Raw genomic sequence first — 22,423 nt, forward strand, 5'->3', positions numbered from 1 at the left:
CCACCTGTTGAGTAGTATGGTCGTCGTAACTTACCGTAACAACTGTTGAGTAGTATGGTCGTCGTCACTTACCGTACCACCTGTTGAGTAGTATGGTCGTCGTAACTTACTGTACCAACTGTTGAGTAGTACGGTCGTCGTAACTTACCGTAACAACTGTTGAGTAGTATGGTTGTCGTAACTTACTGTACCAACTGTTGAGTAGTACGGTCGTCGTAACTTACTGTACCAACTGTTGAGTAGTATGGTCGTCGTAACTTACTGTACCAACTGTTGAGTAGTATGGTCGTCGTAACTTACTGTACCAACTGTTGAGTAGTATGGTCGTCGTAACTTACTGTACCAACTGTTGAGTAGTATGGTCGTCGTAACTTACTGTACCAACTGTTGAGTAGTACGATCGTCGTAACTTACTGTACCAACTGTTGAGTAGTATCGTCGTCGTAACTTACTGTACCAACTGTTGAGTAGTACGGTCGTCGTAACTTACTGTACCAACTGTTGAGTAGTATCGTCGTCGTAACTTACTGTACCAACTGTTGAGTAGTACGGTCGTCGTAACTTACTGTACCAACTGTTGAGTAGTATGGTCGTCGTAACTTACTGTACCAACTGTTGAGTAGTACGGTCGTCGTAACTTACCGTAACAACTGTTGAGTAGTATGGTTGTCGTAACTTACCGTAACAACTGTTGAGTAGTATGGTTGTCGTAACTTACTGTACCAACTGTTGAGTAGTATGGTCGTCGTAACTTACCATAACAACTGTTGAGTAGTATGGTCGTCATAAGTTACCGAACCAACTGTTAAGTAGCGAGTCGCCATAATACAGTCATTGTTGCACTGAATTAACAAGTGTTGACGGTGGGAGCCATTGATGGCGTAGACACCCCTCTCACTTTATGTTTGCTCTAAGCTTCCTCAAGTGGAATATTATTATCTATATAAATAAAAATGGAAATGATCGGTAGTTCAGAATCGCTAATCTCCGAAAGTTCTTTACCGATTGCTTTGAAATTTTCACACAATGTTCCATTCGCATCCGAGCAGGTTTTTATATACATACTATATAGATGTCACGTCCCTGACGGGAAAAAACATGTTTTTCTTGAAAAACTGTGTTTTTCATGTGTGGGATTTATTCGAAACCCCTTTACCATTGCTTTAAAATTTTGACACAACGTTGTATTTGAATAGACACGTGTTTTTATATACCTACTATATACATGCCTCACCTGTGACAGGAAAAACTTGTTACAGAAACAAAAAAAACTTTTTTAGAAACAACGCTATCTGTTGCATGTAACAGCAACACACACGCTGTACTAAATATGTTACGATTCCATTTCAGTGTTTCCGATTGCATTGACAAATTGAATTTTCATAGATTTCTATTTATTTTGATTTTGATTTGATTATTTTGTGTGACATTGCATTGTAATTGAGCTGTGTTGTTTACCATACCGCTCATTTCGTGAGAATAAGTATAGATGCTACACCTGTGACTAGAAAAAACATGCTTTTTTTAAGAAACAGCACCATCTGTTGCACGTAAGAGCAACACACACTATACTAAATGTTTTGCGATTTCATTTCACTGGTTCCGATTTCATTGATAAATTGAATTTTCATAGATTACGCTTTATTTTCATTTTGATTTAATTATTTTGTGTGACATTGCGTTGTAATTGAGCTGTGTTGCTTAACATACCGTTCATTTCATGTGTATAGTTTATTTTTTTTTATTAGTTCATTGTTTTTCATTTCGTTTTTTAATTGTTTTTCTTATATTTCAGTGATGGGAACATCAGATCATTTGATGATCCCAATTTTCTGATGGGAACATCAGATCATTTGGGAATACATTGGACGTGAGAGTGGGGATTGGTGGGGAGGACGAGGGGACGGGAGTGGGTGATAGAAGGGTGGACGAGGGGACAGAGGATGGGGGGGGATAATGGTGTGGAGGAGGACAAGGGGACTAGGGAGTTAGGGATGGTGGGGACGAGGGGGAATGGAGAATGATGATGAAGACAAAGGGACAGGGGGGTGGGAGATAATGTGGTGGACGATGAGACGGGAGAGGGGGAATGGTAGGGATGACGAGGGGATGGAGGAGTGGGGAATAGTTAGAAGGACGAGCGGACGTTGTAGTGGGGGATGGTTGGGAGGACAACGGGACGGGGGAGGGGGGGAAATGTTGGAGAGCTCGAGGGAACGGGGGAGTGGGGAATTGTTGGGAAAACCAGGGAATGGGGGAGTGAGGAATGGTTGGGATGACGATGGAACGAGGGAGGGGGGTGAATGGCGGGGTGGACTGGGAGACAGGGGAAGGTTGCTGTGGCTCAGCAATGCACATGTGTTTCTGAGCCACAGCAACGCGTGGCCGGGTACAGCTAGTTATTATTAAATGTGTAAACAAATTGAAAGGCTGCTATGATATCCTTGCTCCTTGCGCGGGACGGTCACTACCACTTTGTGAAAGAGAAAACATGCATTCTCTTGAACATTATAATGTAGAATGTTCCATATTGTCTGACTTTCGCCCTCCTGGGCTGATGTATGCTGAACTGTGTAATTACTATATGAGTACTAGAACACTTGATGATATATTGGACTTGTATCCAAGATTGACCATGTAATGTATCATTTATACAATGTATGTATGTGATGTAACTATATAACCTGAGCTTGTAAAAGCACCTTCATCACCTTCAGTGATTAAGTGCTTAATTGCACACTAGTTTCTCTGTCAGTTATCTCACCCTGTCAGAGTAAAAGAGACAAATGTATGTGAATGTATGTGTGTGTGTATATATGCATGTATACATGTATATGTACGTATATATGTACTCACCTAGTTGTGCTTGCGGGGGTTGAGCTCTGGCTCTTTGGTCCCGCCTCTCAACCGTCAATCAACAGGTGTACAGGTTCCTGAGCCTATTGGGCTCTATCATATCTACACTTGAAACTGTGTATGGAGTCAGCCTCCACCACATTGCTTCCTAATGCATTCCATTTGTCAACCACTCTGACACTAAAAAAGTTCTTTCTAATATCTCTGTGGCTCATTTGGGCACTCAGTTTCTTCCTGTGTCCCCTAGTGCGTGTGCCCCTTGTGTTAAATAGCCTGTCTTTATCAACCCTGTCGTTTCCCTTGAGAATCTTGAATGTGGTGATCATGTCCCCCCTAACTCTTCTGTCTTCCAACGAAGTGAGGTTCAGTTCCCGAAATCTCTCCTCGTAGCTCATACCTCTGAGCTCGGGTACTAGTCTGGTGGCAACCTGGTTGATACCTGGTTGATGGGGTTCTGGAAGTTCTTCTACTCCCCAAGCCCGGCCCGAGGCCAGGCTCGACTTGTGAGAGTTTGGTCCACCAGGCTGTTGCTTGGAGCGGCCCGCAGGGCCACGTACCCACCACAGCCCGGCTGATCCGGAACTTCTCTTAGAAAACCGTCCAGTTTTCTCTTGAAGATGTCCACGGTTGTTCCGGCAATATTTCTTATGCTCGCTGGGAGGACGTTGAACAACCGCGGACCCCTGATGTTTATACAGTGCTCTCTGATTGTGCCTATGGCACCTCTGCTCTTCACAGGTTCAATCTTGCATTTTCTTCCATATCGTTCACTCCAGTACGTTGTTATTTTACTGTGTAGATTTGGGACCTGACCCTCCAGTATTTTCCAGGTGTATATTATTTGGTATCTCTCTCGTCTCCTTTCTAGAGAGTACATTTGGAGAGCTTTGAGACGATCCCAATAATTTAGGTGTTTTATCTCGTCTATGCGTGCCGTATATGTTCTCTGTATTCCCTCTATTTCAGCAATCTCTCCTGCTCTGAAGGGGGAAGTGAGTACTGAGCAGTACTCGAGACGGGACAGCACAAGTGACTTGAAGAGTACAACCATTGTGATGGGATCCCTGGATTTGAAAGTTCTCGTAATCCATCCGATCATTTTTCTGGCTGACGCGATATTTGCTTGGTTATGCTCCCTAAACGTTAGATCGTCGGTCATCATTATTCCCAAATCCTTGACATGCTGTTTTCCTACTATGGGAAGATTCGATTGTGTTTTGTACCCTGTATTATGTTTCAGATCCTCATTTTTGCCGTACCTGAGTACCTGAAATTTATCACTGTTAAACATCATGTTATTTTCTGCTGCCCAATCAAAAACTTTGTTGACATCTGCTTGTAGTTTTTCAATGTCTTCAGCAGAGGTAATTTTCATGCTGATTTTTGTGTCATCTGCAAAGGACGACACGAAGCTGTGGCGTGTATTTTTGTCTATATCAGATATGAGAATAAGGAACAGTAGCGGTGCAAGGACTGTACCTTGAGGTACAGAGCTTTTAACATCGCTTGGACTCGATTTTATCTGATTGACTGTTACTCTTTGTGTTCTGTTCGACAGGAAATTGAGTATCCAGCGTCCTACTTTTCCAGTTATTCCCATTGACCTCATTTTGTGAGCTATCACCCCATGGTCACATTTGTCGAACGCCTTTGCAAAGTCTGTGTATACAACATCTGCATTTTGCTTTTCTTCTAGGGCTTCTGTGATTTTGTCATAGTGGTTGAGTAACTGTGACAGACAGGATCTTCCCGCTCTAAATCCATGTTGTCCTGGATTGTGCAATTCATTGTTTTCCATAAAACTAGAAATTTGATTCCTAATCACTCTTTCAAACACTTTTATTATGTGTGATGTTAGTGCAACTGGCCTATAATTTTTTGCCAAGGCTTTACTCCCCCCCTTGTGCAACGGAGCTATATCTGCAGATTTAAGTGCTGCTGGTATCTCCCCTGTATCCAGGCTCTTTCTCCATATCACGCTGAGTGCTCTCGCTACTGGTACTTTACATTTCTTTATGAATATTGAATTCCATGAGTCAGGCCCAGGAGCTGAGTGCATAGGCATATTATCAATTTCTCTTTCAAAGTCTTCCGAGTTTGTGGTAATATCCGTTATATTATGGCGAATTATGGTTTATAAAGGCAAACCTTTGAACCTTTTCCAGTTTAGTCTTATGCTTGATTAGATATGGACTCCATGCTGGAGCCGCATACTCCAGGATTGGTCTGACATATGTGGTATATAATGTTCTGAAAGATTCCTTACACAAGTTTCTAAAGGACGTTCTTATGTTAGCCAACCTGGCATATGCTGCTGATGTTATCCTCTTGATATGAGCTTCAGGGGACAGGTCTGGCGTGATATCAACCCCCGTGATATGTGTGTTTATGTATATGTATGTGTATAAAGTACATATGGAAGCTGATCAGAATTGCATTTTACCTTTGTAAATGCACATTAATGACACTTCGAACACTTTATGTAGGGCATACGTAAATCTGTGTATCTATGTATTTACGTATGTAGGTTAGCTTAGCATTTTAAAAGTACCGAATCACCTTCTGTGGTTGATTGTTCAATAAATCCCTGAACTATATGTTTAACTGATCTCTAACCCTGTCTATGGAGGACAGAAGAAAATGTATTTATGCTGGTTAGCATTGTAAATGTGTGGCCACGTTTGTGGTAAAAAAAAAAACTACCAGAGAGGAAGGAGCTCTTCAAATCGAGCATTGCCGAGATGTTAACTAGCCTTGCTTTGTCGTTGTGTTGACTGACCTTGTTTTGTCGTTGTGTGAGCTAGCCTAGTTTTGTTATGGTGTAAGCTGGCCTTGTTTTGTCGTGGTATGAGCTAGCCTTTTGTCATGAAATGAGCTAACCTTGTTTTGCCGTGGTGTGAGCTAGCCTTGTTTTCTCGTGGTGTGAGCTAGCCTTGTTTTGTCGTGGTGTAAGCTAGCCTTAGTTAGTCGTGGTGTGATCTAGCCTTATTTTCTCGAGGTGTGAGCTAGCCTAGTTTTGTTATGGTGTAAGCTGGCCTTGTTTTGTCGTGGTGTGAGCTAGCCTTGTTTTGTCGTGGTGTAAACTAGCCTTGTTTTGTCGTGGTGTAAACTAGCCTTGTTTTGTCGTGTTGTAAGCTAGCCTTGTTTTGTCGTGGTGTAAACTAGCCTTATTTTGTCGTGGTGTAAACTAGCCTTGTTTTGTCGTGTTGTAAGCTAGCCTTGTTTTGTCGTGGTGTAAACTAACCTTGTTTTGTCGTGGTGTAAACTAGCCTTGTTTTGTCGTGTTGTAAGCTAGCCTTGTTTTGTCGTGGTGTAAGCTAGCCTTATTTTGTCGTGGTGTGAGCTTGGCTTGTTTGTCATGGTGTGAGCTAGCCTTATTTTGTCGTGGTGTGAGCTAGCCTTGTTTTGTCGTGGTGTGAGCTAGCCTTATTTTGTCGTGGTGTAAGCTAGCCTTATTTTGTCGTGGTGTATGCTAGCCTTATTTTGTCGTGGTGTAAGCTAGCCTTATTTTGTCATGGTGTGAGCTAGCCTTATTTTGTCGTGGTGTGAGCTAGCCTTGTTTTGTCGTGGTGTGAGCTAGCCTTATTTTGTCGTGGTGTATGCTAGCCTTATTTTGTCGTGGTGTAAGCTAGCCTTATTTTGTCGTAGTGTGAGCTAGCCTTATTTTGTCGTGGTATAAGCTAGCCTTATTTTATCATTGTGTGAGCTAGGCTTGTTGTGTCGTGACGAGCTAAGCTTGTTGTGTCGTGGTTGGTGCTAGACTTGTTTTATCATGGTTTGAGCTAGGTTTGTTTTGTTGTTTTTTGAGTGAGGCTTATGAAAAGGATCACCTGCAACACTACCCTCCCTCTGCTACACTCGCACCCGTGCTACAACCCCTGCAACACTCCCCTCCCTCTGCTACACTCGCACCCGTGCTACAACCCCTGCAACACTCCCCTCCCTCTGCTACACTCGCACCCGTGCTACAACCCCTGCTACACTCCCCTCCCTCTGCTACACTCGCACCCGTGCTACAACCCCTGCTACACTCCCCTCCCTCTGCTACACTCGCACCCGTGCTACAACCCCTGCAACACTCCCCTCCCTCTGCTACACTCGCACCCGTGCTACAACCCCTGCAACACCCCCCTGATACACACCCTAACCCCCCCCCAACTACAAATACCAATACTGACAAAACTTTTAGTTATTGTTCTTGGCATTAAAACGATTGTAATCTTCAGAGGAAAACACCGGAGCACATGCTAATATATTGTTGCCTTCTCCTTGCAGCCGAGAGTAGAGGAGACACGCGAGGATAAGGATGGTGAGGAGAGCACGGAGAGAGAGAAGAGTGAAGATGAACAGATGGAGAACATGAGCAAGGTGTTGGCGGACGCCTCCAGGTCAGTGTGGCGGCCGCCCAGCCGTCCTCCTCACGTGTTGGTCATAGTTGTCACTGTAACATTATTATCACGCTCATTATGGCCACATTTATTGGTATTATTAATAGTATACATACACTGTAAGGGGTACCCGGCGGCGCCCGGGACTCTTCCCCATCTTTTACACTCTTTCTCCTCTCTTCTCCCTTCTCCCACACTTTGCCTCCCCTTAACCCCCCTCGTTCCCTGCCCTTGACCCCCACTCGTTCCCTCCCCTTGACCCCCCACTCGTTCCCTCCCCTTGACCCCTCGCTCGTTCCCTCCCCTTGACCCTCACTCGTTCCTTCCCCTTGACCCTCACTCGTTCCCTCCCCTTGACCCCCCCCCACGGTCCCTCCCCTTGACCCCCCACGGTCCCTCCCCTTGACCCTCCACGGTCCCTCCCCTTGACCCCCCACGGTCCCTCCCCTTGACCTCCCACGGTTCCTCCCCTTGACCCCCCACGGTCCCTCCCCTTGACCCCCCACGGTCCCTCCCCTTGACCCCCCACGGTCCCTCCCCTTGACCCCCCACGGTCCCTCCCCTTGACCCTCCACGATCCCTCCCCTTGACCCCCCCCACGGTCCCTCCCCTTGACCCACCCCCTACGGTCCCTCCCCTTGACCTCCCCCTCCCCACGGTCCCTCCCCTTGACCCCCCACGGTCCCTCCCCTTGACCCCCCACGGTCCCTCCCCTTGACCCCCACGGTCCCTCCCCTTGACCCCCCACGGTCCCTCCCCTTGACCCCTCACGATCCCTCCCCTTGACCCCCCCACGGTCCCTCCCCTTGACCCCCCACGGTCCCTCCCCTTGACCCCCCACGGTCCCTCCCCTTGACCCCCACGGTCCCTCCCCTTGACCCCTCACGGTCCCTCCCCTTGACCCCTCACGATCCCTCCCCTTGACCCCCCACGGTCCCTCCCCTTGACCCCCCACGGTCCCTCCCCTTGACCCCCCACGGTCCCTCCCCTTGACCCCCCACGGTCCCTCCCCTTGACCCCCCACGGTCCCTCCCCTTGACCCCTCTCGATCCCTCCCCTTGACCCCCCCACGGTCCCTCCCCTTGACCCCCCACGGTCCCTCCCCTTGACCCCCCACGGTCCCTCCCCTTGACCCCCACGGTCCCTCCCTTTGACCCCTCACGGTCCCTCCCCTTGACCCCCCACGGTCCCTCCCCTTGACCCCCCACGGTCCCTCCCCTTGACCCTCCACGGTCCCTCCCCTTGACCCCCCACGGTCCCTCCCCTTGACCCCCCACGGTCCCTCCCCTTGACCCCTCACGGTCCCTCCCCTTGACCCCCCACGGTCCCTCCCCTTGACCCCTCACGGTCCCTCCCCTTGACCCCCCACGGTCCCTCCCCTTGACCCCTCACGGTCCCTCCCCTTGACCCCCATGGTCCCTCCCCTTGACCCCCCACGGTCCCTCCCCTTGACCCCTCACGGTCCCTCCCCTTGACCCCCCACGGTCCCTCCCCTTGACCCCCCATGGTCCCTCCCCTTGACCCCCCATGGTCCCTCCCCTTGACCCCCACGGTCCCTCCCCTTGACCTCCCACGGTCCCTCCCCTTGACCCCCCACTTGGTCCCTCCCCTTGACCCTCCACGATCCCTCCCCTTGACCCCCCCCACGGTCCCTCCCCTTGACCCACCCCCTACGGTCCCTCCCCTTGACCTCCCCCTCCCCACGGTCCCTCCCCTTGACCTCCCACGGTCCCTCCCCTTGACCCCCCACTTGGTCCCTCCCCTTGACCACTCGTTGCCTCTATTCGTTACCTTCTTGGATGTATGGTTGTTGCTGGAGTGTAGAGAATACACAGTAGATCACTTCAGCAGTGTATTGGGTTAGGTAATAAGTTATATATCTGGCCTGCCGAGGTCCTACCTAACTCTGGTCTCGTGAGATACTGAGGCCGGCCTCGAGAAAGGAAAGTGCCGGCTCTGAAGGGAATGACGTCAGAGGCCTACTCGCCTGTGATTGGGTATGTCCCAACCGTCACACAATTTGAGTACTAACACCGCTCGGACACACTACGAAGTCGACGTCCTTTAAACTCTGGCTAACTAGATAGTTACAATGATACTGAAAGGACCTCAGTGGCATTTGTTAATGGCTTACAAGGGAAACTTCATAATAAACATTAAAGGATGATCAGGAGTGTGGGATACTAACACTCTCGGCAAGTGCACAAAAATAAAATTTGAACATATTAGGGTAAAAATCATGGTAACTATGCTTTAATTACACACGAGCATTAAGAACATGTTTATGTCTAATTATCAGATGTGTTAATGTGTTACCAGAGCACTATACAACTCTGGCTCTGACTGAACGTCAGGAACAGATGAAACTGCATGTGACAAACTATCATATTGAGAGGTAAACTCGGTAACATCTAGCCAATAGACATGTGGTGAGTGCACGGTTGAAACGAGAGGTCTAGATCTAAGATTATAGGTGCTAGTATGGGGTGGTTGTACATCAAGTGGTCGGTCAACCACAGTAGGTGGTTCCCAATAGAAGAATCTGTCTGGGTAAGTTCATTCTCATCTTCCTCATCAGTCTCGTCAACAGTCAACGGTAAAAATTAGGATCTTACACATAATACAGGGTACAAAACACAATCAAATGTGCCCATAGAAGGAAAACAACATGTCAAGCATTTGGGAATAATGATGTCTGACGACCTAACGTTTAGGGAGCATAACCAAGCAAATATTGCGTCAGCTAGAAAAATGATAGGATGGATTACGAGAACTTTCAAATCCAGGGATCCCATCACAATGGTTGTACTCTTCAAGTCCTGTCTTGAGTACTGCTCAGTACTCACTTCCCTCTTCAGAGCACGAGAGATTGCTTAAAAAGAGGGAATACAGGGAACATATACGGCACGCATAGACGCGATAAAGCCCCTAAATTATTGGGATCATCTCAAAGCCCTCCAAATGTACTCACTAGAAAGAAGACGAGAGAGATATCAAGTAATATACATGTGGAAGATACTGGAGGGCCAAGTACCAAATCTACACAATAAAATAACAATGTACTGGAATGAACGAAATGGAAGAAAATGTAGAACAGAACCAGTGAAGAGCAGGGGTGCCATAGGCACAATCAGAGAACACTGTATAAACATCAGAGGTCCACAGTTGTTCAACACCCTCCCAGCGAGCATAAGAAATATTGCCGGAACAACCATGGACATCTTCAAGAGGAAACTAGATTGTTTCTTCCAAGGAGTGCCAGACCAACCTGGCTGTGGTGGGTATGTGGGCCTGTGGGCCGCTCCAAGCAACAGCCTAGTGGACCAAACTCTCACAAGTCAAGCTTGGCCTCGGGCCGGGCTTGGTGAGTAGAAGAACTTCCAGAATCCCATCAACCAGGTAAGTCATTTTAGCTAATTTCATATTGTCTAAATGTTAATTTATATACTCTCCTGTTAACAAATTCTTAAGTCTGTACTTGTTACCTTTGATAAACTCGATTACCTTATGTGGACCCAAAAATTTCTTAGCTTGTACATAGGGCCAGACATGTGTTGGTTAAGTACCATTACTACAGAACCGATAGTTATCTTACTGGTTTTAGCTCGTGCATTCTTTGCTCGAGTGAACTCAGCTATAGCCTTCGACAGTTGTTCTCGTATTTTCTTGAAAACTAGTTGCATTTGTCTACGCTTAGTTGAACAAAATCATCTACATTATACAAAAGAGTAGGGGGGTACATTAGTCAATTCATTACGGAGGATCTTATCTGTTCCATAAAGAATAGTGTGAGGAGTGTCGCCTGTAGAAACATTAATTGAAGAATTAATGGCACACTGAATTAAGGATATGAATTCATCCCAATTACTGTTATCAAAATTCAACTTGACTCTCAAGGCATCTAATACTTTCTTGTTAGTACTCTCTGCTAACCCATTACTTGCTGGGTGATATGGCATAATACTACATTTTTTAATGTTATATAAATCGCACAAGCTAGTTAAAATACTATTACTGAATTCTGGACCATTATCTGAAAGGATTACTTTAGGCATACTATATCTACAAATTATTTGGTCATGGAATGCACTGGCTATAGTTTCTGCTGTTTTGTTCAGGATAGAAACTAGTTCGCAATACCGTGAAAAATTAAAAAAAAGATCAACCATTACAAGCAAGTATTTGTTCCCTTTTTCTGTTTTTGCAAAATTTGTCAACAAATCCATTGATACTCGTTCCCAAGGAGCTTTAGTTGCTGGGTACACATGAATTAGATTAGGTCCTGCTACATGTCCCTTGTGCTGTAAGCAGGTTAATTATATGTCAACATAATGAGCAATCTCCTTAGCCATTTTTGGCCAAAAATACTTCAATCGACCTTGCTGGAGTGTAAGATCCTTTCCTGGATGTGCAATTGTAGGAGCATCATGGATAATTTTTAACACAGTATCAAGACAGCTGGAACAACTAACTTACATTTCCTCAGGGCTGTCCCTAGCTTTACTACTCTACACAGTAAATTATCTAACATCACTAACTCTTTCAATGGTACTGGAGGTTTGTGAATCAGGCGAGTATCTTGCTTAGTCAAAAACTTAATGACGGGTGCCCATATGGGGTCTTGTCTCTGTTCCGTCTCGACTACTGTAGCGTCTAATGCTGTGTAATTTAACTGAATTGTAGCTACATGTCAAGAAAATGCATCGGCTACAACATTTTGCTTTCCTGGAATATAACTAAAGGTGGGATTGAACTCTTGAATTGTGAGCAAATATCTAGCAAACTTTCCCACAGGATTCTTATTTTTGAACAAAGAAATTAATGGTTGGTGATCTGTAAGAACATGAATTGGGTAATTATAAATTGTATCCCTGAAATGTTTAAGAGCCCAAACAACTGCTAAAGCTTAACGTTCTGTTGCACTATAATTTTTATCTTTTTTAGATAATGTACGGCTTGCATAAGCTATTGCATGATCTCTGTGATCTTCTGTTTGAAGTAATGCAGCACCTAAGCCTATGTCACTAGCATCTGTAACCAACATAAAAGGTTTAGAAAAATATGGGTAACTAAGGACAGGTGACGAGATCAAGGCTGCCATGAGTTTTTGGAATGACTGATCCTGGGCCTCTCCCCAAACAAAGGGTTCATCTTTCCTTTGCAACTTGTAAAGCGGAGCGGCTATAATAGAGAATCCAGCAATAAACAAACAATAAAATCCTACAAGACCTGTGAACTGTCTTACGGCTTCTGCAGTTCGAGGCGTTGGAAAATCAGGGGCAGCAATAATTTTTTATTCATTCAATGTAATACCTGAAGGTGTAACTGTATGACCTAATAAATTAATCTTCTCCTTTAAAAATGAACACTTCGCAAGTTTTATTTTTGAATTAGCTTCTGCGAGCTTTGCAAGTACTTTCTCAAGGTTCTGGAAATGAGTCTGAACATCTTGCGACATGATTATGAGATCATCAAGGTAAACTAGAAGAATACTTGTAATCAATCTATGAAATAGATTCGTCATGAGCCGTGAAAAGGTTATTGGATTACTCCGTAAACCAAATGCCATTCTTTTGAAATGAAAATGACCATTGGGAGTACTGAAGGCTGTTTACGTTCCTCATCAACTGTTTACTTTCCTCATCAGAGGGGATTTGGCAGAATCCCTGCAACAAATCTAATGTAGAGAATACTTTGTTCCGACCTATACTTTGCAACAAATCATTTAGGATTGGAAGTGGGAAACGATCAGGTATAGTTACTGTTAAGATTCCGATAATCGATTACAGGTCTCAAAGTACCATTTCGCTTTGGTACAAGAATCAATGGAACGATCCATGGCAAGTTACTCGACTCAATTACATCACTCTATAACATTTCCTCTATGAGTCTATTGGCTTCTGCTTTCTGAGAATGAGGTAGACGGTAAGCTGGTACATAAATAGGCATAGTTCCTCGTTCAAGGGGAATTTTATGCATAATAAAAGGAGTGAGACCTAACTTTTCTCCTGGTAGAGCAACAACGGCTCTATTCCTGTTCAAAATTTCCAAAATCTGAACCACAGAGTCGGGGAAATCAGTAGGACTGAGGTGTCACGCTTGCACCTCTGGCTGAGATCCTGGTTCTCCTGGTGTGAGAGTTCGAACAGTATGATCCATGGAGACATCATCCACAACTCGCACCGGTAACGAGTACTGGGCAAATTCTACAACATGGGTGCCAGACTGGAGATGGATGTCGGCATTACTAGCGTTTACAGTGAACAATGTAATGGTACCATCCTGCACTGTGTGCCAGGAGGGTTCAACAAACGTACCGTTTACTTTACAGTATCACTTTCCGCAATGACATCCGATAATTCAGGCACCTCCTGAACCTTGACTCTTACTCCGATGAGAGATTGAGAGTGCAGCACAGTGTCAGTAGCTGTGGAACCACTGACTTCAGAGATGGAAGCTGCTAGGCGAGCAAGACAACGAGAATCTGTTAGGGCGTCCCCCTCCATAAGGTCTCGATACTCACTCTCCCTAACAACTGCACAACTACTATGCTTCAATCAAGTGCCTGTTTTCTCGAGTATGTTACCACGACAAGGATCTGACAAACCTACGCTAGCAAGGCGGGTGTCAACAAAATTAACGTAGTCTGAGTGAAGGTTGAACTCATGGCCCTGTCGATACATGCTACACAAGGGTATGACGTGGTCTTTGATACTTATGTTTCAACGATGGGGGAAACAATGCAATATTTTCATCACTCATGGTGTACAAACCTAGGAGAATGTCACCAGGAAAATGGATACTGTCAACAACTAAACATGTTATAGACAATGTGACATCATCTAACTTGAGTGGGAGGTCAATTTCTCCCTGAACTTTTACTGTATTTCCTGAAACACCACTTAGAAAAGGTATGGGTGACTTTCTTACTGAAGCAGGGTGCTTACTTGCAGTGTCTCCGAGAGCTGAGGGCTTGACAATATAAATTTTTGCACCCGAGTCAAGAAAAACTTTTAAAACTCTACCATGTACAATGGCTGAGACAAGGGGACCACCACTTGAGACTGGTCTAGTTACTTCTTGTGACTTATGTTGCCTAGGATATCTGCGTCTCGTCTGGTTCAAATTCGCTGTGGTTCCGTCAACATCTACAACTGAGCTAGAGTCAGTGTCCTTCTCTGTCAAGTGTCCAAATCTATTGTGGGTAGCTACTAAGTACACAGGAAGGGCACTAGGACTGACTAACCTGAATTGGTTAGCAGATGGCTTTGGGGGTTTCCTCATAACATGGAGTGAACATTCTGAGCTCCAGCATTCTGTAACCGAGTATTATAATTCAAAGTTGCATTATAGCTGGGTTGGGAGTTGTAATTATGCAAGGTGCCGGCTCTGAAGGGAATGACGTCAGAGGCCTACTCGTCTGTGATTGGGTGATTGTCCCAACCATCATACAATTTGAGTACTAACACCTCCCCTTGAGCCACCAAACGGTCCCTCCCCCTGACATCCCAAAACGGTCTTTCCCCTTGACCCCCCAAACGGTCCCTCCTCTTGACTCCGCACTCGTTCCCTCCCTTTGACCCCCCCCCCCTCATTCCTATCCCTTGAGCCCCCCAAAACGGTCCCTCCCCTTGATCCCCCAAGTAAGTAAGTAATTATCAAAAGAAGGCACCAAGCCGGGAAGGCTATGTAGCACAATCAAAGGTGCATAATAATCACAGGGCGCTAAATATCATCAAAGATGCCAATACGAGAACAGAAACGCATAAGGCGAACAATATCAAAAGTATCGGATTCAAAAAGAATTTTATCGAGGGGCAAGCGATCGTGAGGGACGGTCGGAAAGCAAGACACACGCTCGTCCTGAAAGTCTGGACATTCAACAAGGATATGCACGACCGTAAGAGGATTAATACAATTTGAACAATAAGGAGCAGGGCGGCGCTCCATTAAGTGACGATGAGTTAAGCGTGTATGGCCAATACGCAAACCTCGCCAGAGCAGTTTCCCACCACCGGTTACAGTGGTAGGAGTAAGGCCATGGGGACACACTACTGTTAAGAGCACGCAGTTTGTTACCAACCACAAAAGACCAAAAACCCTGCCATTGGGAAAGGATGGAGGAATGAATAACTGGGTAAAAGTCGGAATAAGGATTATCTTCACGGGAAATGGGACAAGAGCGGACAGCTTCCCTAGCGGCAGCGTCTGCACGCTTATGTAAAGAAACACCAATATGGCTGGGTACCCAGCAAAACTAAACTGACTTAAATTTACTTGGAATAAGAAACAGCACATGTTGAATCTTGACGACCACTGAATGGACCGGATTGAAGGACCTGAGAGCCATGAGGGCACTACGATAGTCAACGACAACCACAAAGGAAGATTGCCAACGAGAAAGCATGAGACGATGAGCATAGAGAATAGCATAAAGTTCTGTTGTGAAGATGCTAGTCTCCGGAGACATATAAGTGCTGTCAGGAAAAACAACACAGTAGCCTACACCGTCCGCAGACTTAGACCCATCGGTGAAGATGGAAACGGAGTGAGAGTGTGAAGAAAAGTGCTCTAGGAAAAGGCGTTTCAGAACAGTAGGAGGGGTAAAAGCTTTAGTGATGCCGGTCAAGGATGTACAAAACTTCAGAAAGGGGACTCTCCACGGGGACACAGAAGAACAACACGAGGAGAAATATTAGAAATACAAACTGAAAGAGAATCCTGTAAGCGAGATAACAGGTCAGAAAGAAGGAGGTGGTGAAGAGGAATAGGAACCACAGGAGGAGTAAAAGTTAAAGCACAACAGAGGCGAGAGGAAGGATGTTGCAAGGACCGCGCAAGATAGCGAAGAAAGTAGCGATCACGGCGGTCCTGGAGAGAAAGGAAGCCAGTATCAACATACAAGGTGAGGACGGGAGTCGAACGAAAGGCACCAGAGCTGAGGCGCAACCCAGTATGGTGCAAAGCATCAAGACGGCGGAGAGTAGAAGGAGAAGCAGAAGAGTATGCAGGGCAACCATAATCTAATTTAGACAGTACGAGAGAGGAATGTAAAGAGAGGAGCGTGCGCCTATCCGCTCCCCAAGAAGTATGGGACAAAACCTTAAGGAGGGTAAGGGCCTTAAAGGTACACAGTGTAACTGGTCGGTGTGGGTCGTTACACAGTGTAACTGGTCGGTGTGGGTCGTTACACAGTGTAACTGGTCGGTGTGGGTCGTTACACAGTGTAACTGGTCGGTGTGTGGGTCGGTACACAGTTTAACTGGTCGGTGTGTTGGTCGTTACACAGTGTAACTGGTCGGTGTGTGGGTCGGTACACAGTGTAACTGGTCGGTGTGTGGGTCGTTACACAGTGTAACTGGTCGGTGTGGGTCGGTATATATTTTAACTGGTCGGTGTGGGTCAGAACACATTTTAACTGGTCAGTGTGGGTCAGTACACAGTGTAACTGGTCGGTGTGTGTGAGTCGGAACACAGTGTAACTGGTCGATGTGTGTGGGTCGGTACACAGTGTAACTGGTCGGTGTGTGGGTCGGTACACAGTGTAACTGGTCGGTGTGTGGGTCGGTACACAGTGTAACTGGTCGATGTGTGTGGGTCGGTACACAGTGTAACTGGTCGGTGTGTGGGTCGGTACACAGTGTAACTGGTCGGTGTGTGGGTCGTTACACAGTGTAACTGGTCGGTGTGTGGGTCGGTACACAGTGTAACTGGTCGGTGTGTGGGTCGGTACACAGTGTAACTGGTCGGTGTGTGGGTCGTTACACGGTGTAACTGGTCGGTGTGTGGGTCGGTACACAGTGTAACTGGTCGGTGTGTGGGTCGGTACACAGTGTAACTGGTCGATGTGTGTGGGTCGGTACACAGTTTAACTGGTCGGTGTGTGGGTCGGTACACAGTTTAACTGGTCGATGTGGGTCGGTACACAGTTTAACTGGTCGGTGTGTGGGTCGGTACACAGTGTAACTGGTCGATGTGTGGGTCGGTACACAGTGTAACTGGTCGGTGTGTGGGTCGGTACACAGTGTAACTGGTCGGTGTGTGGGTCGTTACACAGTGTAACTGGTCGGTGTGTGGGTCGGTACACAGTGTAACTGGTCGGTGTGTGGGTCGGTACACAGTGTAACTGGTCGATGTGTGTGGGTCGGTACACAGTTTAACTGGTCGGTGTGTGGGTCGGTACACAGTTTAACTGGTCGATGTGGGTCGGTACACAGTTTAACTGGTCGGTGTGGGTCGCTTGAATCCACGCACTCTTGTGGGCGTGGGGAGACTTGTGGGCGAGGGGCGTCATGCGGGCGCGGGGCGTCATGTGGGCGCGGGGCGTCATGTGGTGCGCGGAGCGTCATGCGGGCGAGGGGCGTCATGCGGGCGAGGGACGTCATGCGGGCGAGGGGCGTCATGTGGGCGCGGGGCGTCATGTGGTCGTATGCTCTCCAGCCATGCAGATCATAAGCGCACCTCATACATGATCCTGTCACTTGCTCCTCCAACAGAAGGAAAATTGCAGAGAATATATCAAGCAATGTTGCAGAAAATAAAGTAGTATGCCACTCATTGTTATGGAAGCTGGTAAGGCTTTCTTCCCTAAATGTAAAAATAGAAACCATTCGTCAGTTTAATGGTGACAATGGACGCAAATATATATCAAGTGCAGGAGAGAAATTTACAATTGTGTTGTGGGCGGGGACGTCATTCTCTGTGACAAGACTTGTCTGAGGCACAGTCAGACGACTGACAATAATGTGACTGACTCATACTAGAACCATTTACACTGTCAGTGGCGCGTGTCTCACCCTTGGCTCCTGTGTATATATAGACGGTGTTGGCCTTAACGCGGTGTTGCATGGTGGGCAGGGAGGTGTTGCATGGTGGGCAGGGAGGTGTTGCATGGTGGGCAGGGAGGTGTTGCATGGTGGGCAGGGAGGTGTTGCATGGTGGGCAGGGAGGTGTTGCATGGTGGGCAGGGAGGTGTTGCATGGTGGGCAGGGAGGTGTTGCATGGTGGGCAGGGAGGTGTTGGATGGTGGGCAGGGAGGTGTTGCATGGTGGGCAGGGAGGTGTGTTGCATGGTGGGCAGGGAGGTGTTGCTTGTTGAGCACGAGGGTGTTGGATGGTGGGCAGGGAGGTGTTGCCTGTAGAAGACGAGGGTGTTGGATGGTGGGCAGGGATGTGTTGCTTGTTAAGCACGAGGGTGTTGCATGGTGGGCAGGGAGGTGTTGCCTGTAGAAGACGAGGGTGTTGCATGGTGGGCAGGGAGGTGTTGCTTGTTGAGCACGAGGGTGTTGCATGGTGGGCAGGGATGTGTTGCTTGTTGAGCACGAGGGTGTTGCATGGTGGGCAGGGAGTTGTTGCCTGTAGAAGACGAGAGTGTTGGATGGTGGGCAGGGAGGTGTTGCTTGTTGAGCACGAGGGTGTTGCATGGTGGGCAGGGAGGTGTTGCCTGTAGAAGACGAGGGTGTTGCATGGTGGGCAGGGAGGTGTTGCTTGTTGAGCACGAGGGTGTTGCATGGTGGGCAGGGAGGTGTTGCCTGTAGAAGACGAGGGTGTTGCATGGTGGGCAGGGAGGTGTTGCTTCTTGAGCACGAGGGTGTTGCATGGTGGGCAGGGATGTGTTGCTTGTTGAGCACGAGGGTGTTGCATGGTGGGCAGGGAGTTGTTGCCTGTAGAAGACGAGAGTGTTGGATGGTGGGCAGGGAGGTGTTGCTTGTTGAGCACGAGGGTGTTGCATGGTGGGCAGGGAGGTGTTGCCTGTAGAAGACGAGGGAGTTGGACGGAGGGCAGGGAGATGCTGCGTGTAGAGCACATGGGTACACGAGGGAGAGGGTACACAGCTGCTGGTGTTGTGAGAGAGGGAGTGGGAGGGCATGCGGGGAAATCTACCCGTGATTATTTGATTATTAATTTAAGGAACTGTATTTAACTGTTTTTATTATTTCTAAGCAGTATTTTATAATTTATTGTCACCAGTAAACTCTCCTTCACACTTGTTGGGGGGTTTCATATTTTAATGTTAATGTAATTAAACGGTAGATATAATTACTAATGTGTTAAATTACACTACATTAGTCAAAGTATTGAGAAGTTCCTTAGGTGTTTGAGTAGTGTTGGGTGGTGCTCCAACATGAGCTACCCTGGGACACGTGTACAGTCCTGGTGGACAGATATGTGGAGTCTGGCTGGTTCTGGGACGGTACAGCTCAACTTCTCTTCTCATACATCACAATTTACCTGCATCGTAAAAAGAGACAATAACATGTTAATTACAGGTGTTACACATGAAATTGGCTAATTAATACATGGAATTGGCAAATTAATAGTGTACAACTTATCCTCGTGGGTGTTGTTTTCTTAGCCCTAACAATTTATCTAAGACTGAAATTTGGCCAACTAACCTTAACTAAAAATAAAACAAACTGGCGCTTCCCTTAGTTCTTGCAACAATTAGTAACTAATGTGAGTCACGTTGCCCTTTGGGATTTGCTGGAAGAGTTAGTGTTCACGCGGTCAGCTCAATATCGGCTCAACAACCTTGTGACGTGTTAACTCCCCAAGATCAGTGCCTCTCACCACACACAATCATGGCTGCCTCCTTCACGCCCTCTCTAGTCCACAACCATTTGTTTATCTTTTATTTTCGGGAGTAAAAATGAATTTGAGGTCAAATCTAATTATTTAATATAATTAATTTAGTAAAGTCATTTTATTGTAGTTAATTTTAAACGTTGGCTGAACTATTGAGAAGTCCACCATGACTACTTAACCCGTTTTCTGTAACTTTTCAATGACTAACTAATATATATTAACAGCAGCTTTTGTCTGTTACATGAGAGTTTGTGTATTTGATGTGAAAATTTCCCACAAGGTACATAGCTTCTGGTGTTGTGAGAGAGAGGAAAAGGGAGTACATAGCTGCAGGAGTTGTGAAGCAGGGAAGGAAAGGTGCATAGCTGCGGCTGTTGTGAGATGGGGGGGGGAGACAACCGCGGCTGTTGTGAGATGTGGGGGGCGGGGGGGTACATAGATGCGACTGTTGTGAGGGGGGAGAGGGTACATAAACACGGCTGTTGTGAGGGGGGGAGAGGGTACATAAACACGGCTGTTGTGAGGGGGGGAGGGGGTACATAAACACGGCTGTTGTGAGGGGGGGAGGGGGTACATAAACACGGCTGTTGTGAGGGAGGAGAGGGTACATAAACACGGCTGTTGTGAGGGGGGGAGAGGGTACATTAACACGGCTGTTGTGAGGGGGGGAGAGGGTACATTAACACGGCTGTTGTGAGGGGGGGGAGGGGGTACATAAACACGGCTGTTGTGAGGGGGGGAGGGGGGGTACATAAACACGGCTGTTGTGAGGGGGGAGAGGGTACATAAATACGGCTGTTGTGAGGGGGGGAGAGGGTACATAAACACGGCTGTTGTGAGGGGGGGAGAGGGTACATTAACACGGCTGTTGTGAGGGGGGGGAGGGGGTACATAAACACGGCTGTTGTGAGGGGGGAGAGGGTACATAAACACGGCTTTTGTGAGGGGGGGAGGGGGTACATAAACACGGCTGTTGTGAGGGTGGGAGGGGGGTACATAAACACGGCTGTTGTGAGGGGGGGAGGGGGTACATAAATGCGGCTGTTGTGAGGGGGGAGGCGGTACATAAATGCGGCTGTTGTGAGGGGGGGAGGGGGTACATAAATGCGGCTGTTGTGAGGGAGGGAGGGGGTACATAAATGCGGCTGTTGTGAGGGGGGAGGCGGTACATAAACACGGCTGTTGTGAGGGGGGGGAGGGGGTACATAAATGCGGCTGTTGTGAGGGGGGGAGGGGGTACATAAATGCGGCTGTTGTGAGGGGGGGAGGGGGTACATAAATGCGGCTGTTGTGAGGGGGGAGGCGGTACATAAATGCGGCTGTTGTGAGGGGGGGAGGGGGTACATAAACACGGCTGTTGTGAGGGGGGAGGCGGTACATAAATGCGGCTGTTGTGAGGGGGGGAGGGGGTACATAAATGCGGCTGTTGTGAGGGGGGGAGGGGGTACATAAATGCGGCTGTTGTGAGGGGGGGAGGGGGTACATAAATGCGGCTGTTGTGAGGGGGGAGGCGGTACATAAACACGGCTGTTGTGAGGGGGGGGAGGGGGTACATAAATGCGGCTGTTGTGAGGGGGGGAGGGGGTACATAAACACGGCTATTGTGAGGGGGGGGAGGGGGTACATAAATGCGGCTGTTGTGAGGGGGGGAGGGGGTACATAAATGCGGCTGTTGTGAGGGGGGGAGGGGGTACATAAACACGGCTGTTGTGAGGGAGGGAGGGGGTACATAGTTGTAGCTGTTGTGAGGGGGGAGGGGGTACACACATACACGCACACATACACACACACACACTCACGCACACACACACACGCACACACACACACACACTGGGTCCTCGGTTTTGAGGACCCAGTAGGGATGAGCGACCACAGTGCACTGGTGTTTGAGTACTTGATTGAAGAAGGGTTATTGAACTCGAGGAGGGATACCGAAACCAAAAGGTTAGCATACCGAAAGGGAAACTATGAGGGGATAAGAAAATTCCTAACAGATATAGCATGGGAAACAGAGCTCAGGGGAAAGACGGCCCAAGATATGATGGATTACATCACGCAGAAGTGCAAGGACGCAGCAAACAAGTTTGTCCCAGTCCAAAAGGAAAACAGAGAAATGAAGATGAGAAACCCATGGTTTAATCAAAGATGTAGGCTAGCTAAGCAGCAAAGTAAAAGGGCATGGAGAAACTATAGGAATAACAGGACACTGGAGAGCAGAGAAAGATACCAGAATGCCAGGAATGAATATGTCAGGATGAGAAGAAGAGAGACAGAAAGACAATACGAAAATGACATCGCAAGCAAGGCAAAGACTCAGCCTAAATTGTTGCATAGCCACATTAGGAGAAAAACAACAGTAAAGGAACAGGTTTTGAGATTAAGGATAGGGGCGGAAGGATTCACTACAAATGACAAGGACGTGTGTGAGGAATTGAATAAGAAATTCCAGGAGGTCTTCACCTTAGAGCAAGGAGAAATTCCAGAGGGAAGTGAGGGAATAGCTAACCAGGAACCACTGGAAGAGTTTGAGATTACCAGTGGGGAAGTAAGGAAGTGTTTACTAGAGTTGGACGTGACGAAGGCTATAGGCCCAGA

At 47.3% G+C, this 22,423-nt stretch overlaps 1 protein-coding gene across 6 annotated transcripts in view; it reads left to right on the plus strand.

The window, feature by feature from the left end:
• The window catches only part of LOC123767771 (glutaminase kidney isoform, mitochondrial), a 188,314-nt gene that overhangs the window by 44,890 nt on the left and 121,001 nt on the right, over positions 1-22,423 (plus strand). For all 6 annotated transcript variants that reach the window (XR_011223924.1, XM_045757814.2, XM_045757815.2 and 3 more), the window contains exon 4: positions 7,132-7,244. Coding sequence is in view for 5 of the 6 variants with exons in the window: in XM_045757814.2 (XP_045613770.2) it covers positions 7,132-7,244 (113 nt within the window). In the remaining variant the exon portion in view is untranslated. The remainder of the gene's footprint in view (positions 1-7,131; positions 7,245-22,423) is intronic.

The sequence above is a fragment of the Procambarus clarkii genome, chromosome 67 (assembly GCF_040958095.1).
Source record: "Procambarus clarkii isolate CNS0578487 chromosome 67, FALCON_Pclarkii_2.0, whole genome shotgun sequence".
Lineage (NCBI taxonomy): Eukaryota > Metazoa > Arthropoda > Malacostraca > Decapoda > Cambaridae > Procambarus > Procambarus clarkii.